The following is a 10,613-nucleotide window of genomic DNA, read 5'->3' on the forward strand; positions in this document are numbered from 1 at the left end:
AGAATGCTTGCGGATATTATTCAAGCACAAGAACAATTTCGTCGGGAAGAATAAGGTGATAATGCTTCTAATAACATGTATGAGTTGTAACGATCTACAAACATGTATTTGCATGTCCCAATCGCCCAAAAAAGGAAAAAATTTCAAAACTTTAACCCAGAATCGGTTTATTCGATAGCACTATATAAACCGATTCTGGATAAAATCCCCAAATTGGGTACATTAATCGGTTGTTGTTAGTCACCACATAAACCGATTGTAGTAAAATTTTAGGCGCGATGGGTACGTGACGAAAATCGGTTTTTGTTGGTGATGTGCATAATCCGATTTCTTCAATTGAATAATCACGTAGAATACACGAAGTTGACAATCGGTTTACTTACGTGTATATGTAATCCGATTTTGGAGAAAAAAAGTTCTAGGACAAATGTGAACAAAAATCGGATTACATGATACGAGACATGAACGGATTGTAAACTTTGAATTTTTTTCGTCAAGTCTTTAATCGGACTTTATAGTTGCACATATAAATCGATTACTGATAATCGGTTTTCTCGACTGTAACATATAAACCGATTTTGGATACTCAACTTATTGATATTTGTCGTAGATTGTTGTGGCGTCTGAAGAAGATCAGTCCAAACCCATATCTCTGCTGGGTCATGATACCTCTGCTCACTATTTCACCGATTTGGAATGGAAAAGAAATAAACGATGCAAAGCAATGGTTTATAGACAAGGGAATAGAGATCAAATGCGCGTTAGTTTTAGGCCGTCATTCAAGTCAAGATTGTTTGGTACTTGTTTGTGAGAGAGGTGGACAGTAAGAAAGTCACTGGGTAAAGGACAAACTGTACTTGAAGAAGTCGACAAGGGAATACATTACTAAATCAAAGAATTATGGCTGCCCGTTTAAGATTATAGTTAATAGACCCAAGGGACCCAATGGTAAGGTATACAAGCTCTCTAAAGTGATGAATGGTTGTCATAATCATGATGATCCAGAATCTCTTGTTGGACACGCGGCCGTTTGTGGGTTGAAACCACATCAATTGGAAACGTTGAGGTGGATGAAAGCGTGTAAACCAAGTGACATCCTTAGGAAGATTAAGGAGGATTATAAGAATAACTTGTCCACTTTGAGGCAAATTTACACGGCAAGAGCGGCATTTTAGGAAGAGGGAATGGGATGGTAGAGCGGTTATGGAACAATCTCAGTGGTTAGCCAATCAACATGGATACACAATGAGGAAGCAGGTATCGGAAAGCAAAGTGACTCGTATTTTCTTGGCGCATCCGGAGATGATCAAGTTGGCCCAATGCTTCTATCAAATTTTGTTAATAGATTGTACGTACAAGACCAACAAGTACAACATGCCGTTGTTAAACATTGCTTGCCATACTTCCGACAAGCAAACTTTCACGGTAGCATAGGGGTTTATGGATCGGGAGAATGATGTGAGTTTTACTTGGATGCTAGAGACGTTGAAGGACATATACCTTGGCGATCAAACTCCGAAGATCATAGTAACGGATAAGGATCAAGCACTAATGAATGCCATAAGAATGGTTTTTCCAGACGCTAAGCATTTTCTTTGCACATGGCAGATACAATGCAATATTAGAAGTAATTGTAGGGCGTCATATCCAAAATCCAAAGCCACAAAAAGGTACCGCTCGTGAAAAGGCCGAAGATGAGCGTCTTCAAAAAATAACTCCAGAACAATGAGAGGAGGACAATAAGAAAAGGAAAGCGGAGTATGAAGCGAATGGATTACTATGGAAGGATTTTCAACATCATTGGGATTTAATGGTGTAATCAATGTCCATGGACGAGTTCGAATCCTATTTGTAGAGTTTTATTGGGCTACGGAAGAAGGATTATGAGAAATGTGTGGTTTATTGCTTGAAGGAATTGTTGGGTTTGTACAAGGAAAAATTTGGGTATGCTTACACCTACCAACACATGCATTACAATAATGAGGCGACAAGTATCGCAGAAGGATCTCATGGATGTTTGAAAATCTTGCTCCGAGGGAGCCAAAACACTGTAGTTACGGTACAAGAAGCCATCCATGAATACACCAAGGCTGATATCATCAAAATAACCGCGCAAATGGAAGAGAGTAGGATGAAAATCATCACAAGCTACAAGAATTACCATTGGTTGATTAGACATTTAAACTATAGGATGTGTCACTGGAAAATCATTTCTATGATGAAGGATTACAAATATTATGTGGAAAAGGATATGGGGAGAAGAAGAATTGTATGTTCATGTATGACGATGACGGCCTTCGGATTTCCGTGTCCTCACATGATTGCGAGGTACCAGCAAGGAATTCATTTTGAATCATTGATCCGTTTTGGAAGCAACTAAATTTCACCCCCCCCCCCCTCACCCAGCCGAAGAACCACTTGAATCCTTTGTGGGAACGGATATTGGAAGAGAAATCATCGAGAAATTCGCAAAAAAAGATGGTTTGGGACGAAAAGTTTTGATGTACGACTTAAAACTAGCCGCTAAACCCCATATGGTACTGGTCAAGGAATCAACGGTGCTACCGCCGATGGGTAGACCACCTACCAACATAGATAGGAAGGAAAAAAGGAACGAGTTTAAGGTTGCAATGAGAACCGGAAAAAACCCGTTATTGAGTCATAAAAGAATATTTTCTCAACATGAGCGTGAAGACGCTAAATATGAAGAGGCGCAGGTTCCAAATAAACTGGGTCGACCAAAGAAGGGAGAAAGCGGGACAAGTAGTGCACAAGCCAAGAAAAATGTTTCAAACGTTCCTTCACAAATTGATAATGAAGAGGCACCGGCTAAGAGGAAAAGGGGTCGACCAAAGAAGGGAGAAAGCGGGACAAGTAGCGCATATATGGTCCTTTCAAATAATCCAATCGCTCCTTCGCAACATGAGGATCCAATCGAGCCTTCTCAAGAAAGTCAAGCACCAAACAATCTAATTGTTCATTCTCAAGAGAGTCAAGCAAGTACAATACGAGTATCAAGGATACGTGCATGGAAGGGACAAGCAAGACAAATGGGTTCTATGGTGACTATAAGGGCCGCTCTTGGTGATGGAAGCACGCCTAGGGATAAACGAGGTAGACCTCATCGAACGTGTTAAACCATATTCGAGGAGTATTACTCAAAACTTCCTCAAATCGTTAAGCCCTATGTGTTATCTACCGATGACGTGGATGCGGATGGGAATTGTGATTATCACGTTGCGTCGGAACAAATAGGCCATATAAGTTTGGCGGACGATGGGAACCTAACTCAATGTCATTACTTTAGAAAGATGATGGCCTTGCGCTTACAAGAATACAAGAAATTTTACATATCGATGATGAAGGAAGGAAAAACAAGACAAGACAAAGATGTGATTTTTGAAAAAATGGTTGCTATAGTACAAGGGACAAAGGGGAATGGACCAATTACCCGACAGTATTGGATGCGTATGCCTCTATGTGGTCATCTCTTGGCGGAAACATGGAGTTGCGTTGTTCATCCATTTGGTAAGGGATCATGTTATACATACGCACCAAAATACACCATTTGGGATGAATCGCTTAAGGATCGGAGAATTGTTTTATTCAACAATAACAACATACATTATATCGGTCTTAGAGTACGTGATGATTGTCCATTACCGCCGATAGATATGTTTCATGAGGTCTCGCAGGTCACCAAGGAATGGCTAAAAGAATACGATCCCAACATGACACGATGGGAGGAATTTATCGGGTCGGATCAATTCGATGGTCTCCGTTTATTGGAATGAGTATTTTCCTTATGTTAAAAACTTGATCTATCGGATGCTTGTATTTTGTCGCTTTCTTATAATGTATTTTTCAAACTTGAACCAAGCTTAATGAATGAAAGTAGTTTTCTTTTTTTTTGGATACCTTGGACTCATGAAATTTGTAACAGAATCGGACTTCTAATACGTTTATATAGTCCGATTTTAGAGGTAGTTTGCTGCAGCTTTTTCAGAATCCGTTTATATGGACGATAATGTAATCCGATTGCTGGAAGAAAAAGTTACATAGATTTTTAACTCAATAATCGGATTACAAATAGTCCAAGACCATCCGAACCTGAAACCAGAATCGGTTGATGTGTGTATTAGTGTAAACCGATTATAGTTGATGTTCATCACATCAACCCAGAATCGGGTTATATAGGTTCACATTAAAAACCGATGTAGGCCACAATCGGATTAATACGATGAACATATAAACAAATTCTTGGTGGATTTTCAGAAAATATAGTGACTGAATTTTAAAGATTTAGAGGTAAATCATTGTAGAGTACCACTTAGAAGGAATGGTTTAAAGGGATTTAACTCAATCACTTGAGTTGTTTTTTTTACAAAACCCAAAAAAAATTAGATTTCAATTGTTGTTTGTGATTGATTAGGATTTAGTTTTTATTTTCATGGAAATTGAAAAAGAAATTGAGTTTTGATTAATGATTTTTGTTTTTGTTAATTAAGTTATGATTTTATATTTGTATTTGGGTTAGAATTATTAAGGTTTCTTTAATGGTTAATTTATAATTTTTACAATCTTTTAGACACCCTTTATTATTCTCTATTGGGTGGATGAATAAATCCATAGGCCCCAATGTAGCCGACGTTTAATTTTTCTCTCTCTCTTCTTCTCTCTAGGAAAAAGAGAAACTCTCAATTACCATGTTGCTCAGATTTGGTCCTTTTGGACCAAATCTGAGCAAGAATTTCTTCACTTTTCAAGTTTTAGTAGGTAGCTTTTCAATAATTTTTTTTTTGTTTTGTTTTTATGTCATTCGACATATTTCTTCGCTATTTAGAGAGAATTCTCTTCGCCATTTGAGGCGATTTTCTCTTCACTTTGAGAGCAATTTATTCAAACCTCGATCGTTGGTTCGTGGCTTGCTATTCTCGATTCAAGAACATCGTTGATTTAACACGATATTGCTTTGGATCCATATTCAATCAAAGGGATTTAGGGGATCCGGGTACGTTTGGATCTACAAGATTATGGACAAATTACTCCTTTCTTTTATGAGCATCTATTGTTGAAGAAGAAGAAAATCATATTAAATGGTCGGAATCGAATCCGGGTAATACCATCATTCTTCCATACTACATACACAGAAATTGGATATCGTTGCGGTTTATGGCTCTTTCTTTTCGCGATTTACTTGTAATTGATATCTATATTTGTAATAGGATTTTGATTATCTTGTATTTTGATGTTTTTGTTATTCTTATAAGCGATCATGTAATCACAATCTTGATATGAATAAATCGAAATTGTTGATTGACCAACAAAAAAAAAAAAAAAAAAAGCCCAATTTAACCAGTTTTCTTTCACGGTAACGTAGGAAAAACATATTGGACTTTACGTCATGGTCGGTAAGCAACGTGGGGATTAAAGCCTCATCATATATCATACGAATACACGACCAGAGATGATCCACATCATCTATTTTCTGTACTAATCTCACGTGGAACACTGTATTACCGCATATGAACCTTTACATGACGAGTCCCACATTTTCCTTTTCAAAAAATGTTAGCTTCATTTTCCTGTATATTGTCGTCGTGATTCAATGGCGGCAACAGCAGAATACTTTGAGGTAAAATCTAGAATCCAGGGTACGCAAACATACAAAGGCGTTGTTTGTGTACTTGGAAATCTTCCACCAGTAAAACCTTATCAGGAAATATGTTTGTTTACCCCGAGTTTTAGATGATGGCGTGAATCAGCCGACACATCTCTGTTTTAACATATTGATCAATCTCTAGTTTATTTGTATGTGATTTCGTATAGGCAGCTACAGACCAGTACCGTAAAGGTTCGTATGTCCAAAACTTGATACAGAGTAGAAATCTAGTTGAACATTGGATCTTGCAAATACAACGAGGCACGGTTTTTCTTCTCCCCCAAAATTTACTTTTATACCGTGCGTTGGATGAAAGAAATGTACTGTAATAAAATGTCAGTGGGCTAAAGTAAACACAATCAAAAAGGTTTGATTGACAACCTTCAAAAAAAAAAAAAAAAAAGACAAGTATACAAGAGAGTCAAACATTTCATACTACACACACGAGGATCAACAATCGAACAGCCACCACAGCATCGAATATTTGATGATTTAGTGATTCCTAAATCCTTCGCATGCTCGCCACGTGTTTGACTATGATTGGTTCTAAATGTCCTTTATATGTGAAGTGCCATATTTTTGTCTTATATATATCCAAACTCTTTATCATAGGTTCTCTCTGTACCCCAACATTTAGGTTTACCTTTTTGTCTATTTCCATTTCATGACCAATTTTCATCTCACTTGGTGACGCTGAACTCACAACCACGGCTAAGATTCATCCGCATTCAACTCTCACGGCGATCATTCTTACTTGATCTTCAATTCCCACTTCTTTTTCTCTCTTGATTATACACAATCCGTTTCTCTAGCTAGTTTACTTTCTCCCTAACGAAATGGGGAGAGCACCATGTTGTGAGAAAGTTGGTTTGAAGAGAGGAAGATGGACAACGGAAGAAGATGAGAGATTGATGAAGTATATTCAACATAACGGAGAAGGTTCATGGAGGTCTCTTCCAAAGAATGCAGGTTTAATTTCATTACCTCTCTCTCTAACACACTGAGTTTTTCGCCAGCGGTGTTTCTAGCAAAATTGTGGTTGTTAAGAAGTGTTGTGTTTCTTCACTTCTTTTTTCTTTCCATCATGTCTTGGAATTCACCGGGTATTAATAGGTTTTGGGCATTTTGCTCATAATGGATTGGATGGGTGTGTTTTGTTTTTTGGATGTTTTAATTAATATGTTTGTTTTTTTCTTAATTTCTTTTCGAAGGGTTACTTAGATGTGGAAAGAGTTGCAGATTAAGATGGCTCAATTACTTGAGAAAAGACTTAAAGAGAGGAAACATTTCAGCTGATGAAGAGAATTTGATAATCAAGTTGCATAACACTTTGGGTAACAGGTTTGTTTAATGGCTTCTTCATTTTTATCGTATCAGTTCATTCATTTACTGTATTCGTTCACCACTACAAGATTAAGAACCCAAACAGATAGTATTTTATTTTCTTATAGGCTTTGTGTGTTTTTAGAATGAACATCATTGTGTTTTGTTTCTCTCTTCCTCCTTTTCTCTAAAAAGAAAATGTTGTTCTGATTTTCCAGGGGACTAGTCCTATGCACTCACGGCTGATTAACATTTTAGAAAGTAAACTTTAGGCATGGTTCTACCGTTTTAACCAGAAAATGCTAAAATTAAGCAAAGCATTTTGTTTTTTGATATTACTAAATATGCTAAACAATGAATACACATCACAGGAATTTTCTCATTTTTGAGAGAAGTAAAGAGAGATAGAGATGCGGGGCATGCATGAATTTCTTTTAAAAGTTAAAAAACACTAGTATGGTTTTTGTCTGTGCTTTGCTGTAGGCTTGTAGCTTTCGTGAAAAGCTAAGACCTGACTTGATCTGATGCATGGAAGAGTATAGAAAAGGTGACAACTCGCAATTACAAGTCACATAATAATTAATTACGGTGGCAGAGAAGAAACGTCATTCTTGGGGGCCAAAAATATTATTTGGGGTCTTGTGCATACGTAAACACAAAATCAGCCACAATTTGAGATATTTGACTGCATATTTTTGTAACGGTAGAAAAATCACGAAAAAAGAATAATAAATATACAACTGAACTGTGCCCGACGTGGGGGTTACTTTTCATCACAACTGAAAAGGCCTCCAACATATTTCTTTAATCTCCAACATATTTCAGTAGGTAATATTTAGCTTAAAAGTATCTTTACTTATCAGTTATTGCATTTGCATATGTCCCCAGATGCAATAGAATAGTATGAAAGCTCAACCCACTTGGATGTGTGGTGGATAGATTTTTTTTGTGAAGCATGGGTGGATTCTTGAAAGTATATTGATTTTGTGTTAAACAATCTTGCCCTCTAAGCATGATTGGAAATTTTGCCGGCAACTGTAATGTGGATTCCAAATATGTTGTTCCTGTTTCTTATAATAATTATATTATTATGTGGAGTAATTTGTTATGTTTGATGGTCTGAATTTACCAGGTGGTCTTTGATTGCTGGTCACCTACCAGGAAGAACAGATAATGAAATAAAAAACTACTGGAATTCTCATTTAAGCAGGAGAATTGAAAGCTTCATCAGAAGACCGAGCAGCAGCAACAGCCAATCCTTGCCCATCATAATGGATATAGCCAAATTGAATGGCGAGCAAAAACAAAAAGGCGGTCGAACAAGTCGAGCTACGTGACTACGTCCATGAAAAAGAAAAACAAGCCAAATATACCAAAATCAACCAGAGACAGAAAGGCTGGTGCTGAAAAAGAAAATGCATTAGCGTACATGGCCAACCAGGAGAAAAACATGGTGATGAGCAACAATAACCTTGTCAAGTCAAGTTCAATTATTCCTCCGATGCAGCAAAATATTGAAGGAGAAGAAGTGATGACTAGTGCTATTATGAGCATGGACCCATTGTCTTCAGAGAGAGAAAGCATAGTTTTGTGCCGTAGTGAAGATAGAGAAAGTAAAGAAGAAGAGATGTTGGTATTGGGACCAATAGATGAGGCAGCAGCAGGTGCAGATATGATGATAATGTCTTTCCCAAGCAGTAATGACGCCAATGGTAACATTATTTTTGAGAATGGGGTTACGAGTAGTAATGGGCTTTTATCGTGTACTGACTATACAGATGAAAATGGGTTTATGGGCTTTAATGATGAGAGAGAAAGTGGGGTAAACACAAACATAAAGACAACCACCACAAGTGGGGATGACCAAGTAAGTTTGAGTACTTGTAACGGTAGCACTAGCAGTAGTCAAAATGAGAATGGTGAGTGGTACTTCACTAACAGTACTACGATTACATCTTCAAACAATATGACACATTCAAGTCTTGAAGATGAATTAGGGGTTTGTGATTGGGATAATTGGGTTGGTGGCATTTTGGAAAGTAACAACAACTTGTTGTGGGAGGAAATTGTGGGTGATGATATGATGTTAAATTGTTGGTTAGGTGGGGAAAATCAGTGGTGAGTAGTATTATTCTAATAATGAAATGAAGCAAGAAACTACTAATTGGCTGGTGTGTGTTGGTTAACTAGTTCGTTACACAAGCTTAATTTGGTTTGCTTGACCGGTTATCTTGATGATGAAAAACTCAATTAATAAAGTGTGTTATGTGCTTGTAATCCAGAAAAAAAAGGTGCTTGTAATTCAATATATGTAGTAGGACAATATTTTCACAATAAAAGGCAAAGGCGAGCGCCTCAGGCACACAATTCAGAAAGTGGGCAGCTCACATCGCCAAGTGTCCCCCAATTTGTCGAGTATTCTCCAAATGTGGGTTTTTTATAAAATATAATAATGTTTTTAAACAAGTCCAATTGTCAATTGTTAGTAGATGTTATATTTTGTAATCATCAATTGTCGGTAGATATTATGTTTTGTTATTATAGATGTTATATTGTGTTATCTACGTTGATCAACCACCTTAAACCTTTGAATTGAGAATCTACCTCTAAATTAAGTAAATACTTGATTATATTGACTAATTGAATGAACAAACGGAAACAAACTTTTAAGCAAATAAGGAAGCTTAAATAAATAAGGACCCAAAATATATCTAATTAAATATAGAAACGGTTTCCAACATCCCCAGATCCTTGAAACACAACTTGTCCTCAAATTGTATGGTTAGAGCAATCCATTAAGAAAACATCATTGGTTACATTCGTTTCTAACAGTAAAACATACCCGTCATTTAGCTTAGATGACCTAGTTTATAAATCTCATCACAGCGAAGACGTAAACCCTTTTTGTGTCTTTCTTCTTGCTTAAAGTTAAAAATTCGACGAACGAGAACTATAAAGACGTAGTAAAATTCGACGAACGAGAACTATAAAGACGTAGTTGCCGAAGAGGATGTTGATGCACTCGAGAGAGATTTTGTACTTTTAAACCTTGTTTTACAATAGTGACATACTCTTAACCAAGCGCCAAATCAAAGGATCCAGATAATCTTGGCTCTAGAAGTCTTTCATCAACCGAAGCAATTGAAGGTTGGGAAAATTTACTTTTATTTTTTTTAAAAGCAAAACTCATTAGGAGAATTTACTAATGAAAATAGAAATAAAGTGAGGACATAAAGCTATAACCTCCAAAAGAAAGAAGAAAGAAGAAAAGAAAAATGATCGGAAAAGCGATAGTATGGATCTGGTCATCCAGAGCGCTTCATCCAAAAATTCTTTTCAGGATCTTTCAAGCAAATACCTTGTATTGGTTTAGCATTTTTTCCTTAAAACCACACAAAACAGACTAAAATCGTTTGAGGGTGGAGAATTTGATGTCACTTTAATTGGAGTATCTTCAATCACTATGAAAAAAATGGATAATCATCGTATTCATTATTATTTTTATGCATGGCTAGCATGAAAAATCTATTAGTATTAATAGTAGCAAACATGAATAACTTCTGACAGAAGATTCATTCTCTGTCGTGCTTTTTGAGATTAAATTCCCCTTATCTCTTATGATAAATTT

The 10,613-nt window shown here is 36.6% G+C and overlaps 1 protein-coding gene across 1 annotated transcript; it reads left to right on the plus strand.

Annotated features, from left to right (window-relative positions):
• Positions 1–6,200: 6,200 nt before the first annotated feature.
• LOC113334485 (transcription factor MYB12-like) lies at positions 6,201–9,267 on the plus strand. The gene is made up of 3 exons (XM_026580724.1): positions 6,201–6,631; positions 6,874–7,003; positions 8,118–9,267. The coding sequence occupies exons 1-3, from the start codon at positions 6,499–6,501 to the stop codon at positions 8,320–8,322; spliced, it is 468 nt and encodes a 155-aa protein (XP_026436509.1). The 5' UTR covers positions 6,201–6,498; the 3' UTR covers positions 8,323–9,267.
• Positions 9,268–10,613: the final 1,346 nt, after the last annotated feature.

The sequence above is a fragment of the Papaver somniferum genome, unplaced genomic scaffold (genome assembly GCF_003573695.1).
Source record: "Papaver somniferum cultivar HN1 unplaced genomic scaffold, ASM357369v1 unplaced-scaffold_137, whole genome shotgun sequence".
In the NCBI taxonomy this organism is placed as follows: Eukaryota; Viridiplantae; Streptophyta; class Magnoliopsida; order Ranunculales; family Papaveraceae; genus Papaver; species Papaver somniferum.

Excerpts from the sequence above, each read along its gene's own strand:
- LOC113334485 (XM_026580724.1), top strand. The coding sequence starts at position 6,499 with ATGGGGAGAGCACCATGTTGTGAGAAAGTTGGTTTGAAGAGAGGAAGA. Across the intron at positions 6,632-6,873 it reads GTCTCTTCCAAAGAATGCAG|GGTTACTTAGATGTGGAAAG; the intron begins GTTTAATTTCAT and ends TTCTTTTCGAAG. Across the intron at positions 7,004-8,117 it reads CATAACACTTTGGGTAACAG|GTGGTCTTTGATTGCTGGTC; the intron begins GTTTGTTTAATG and ends TGAATTTACCAG.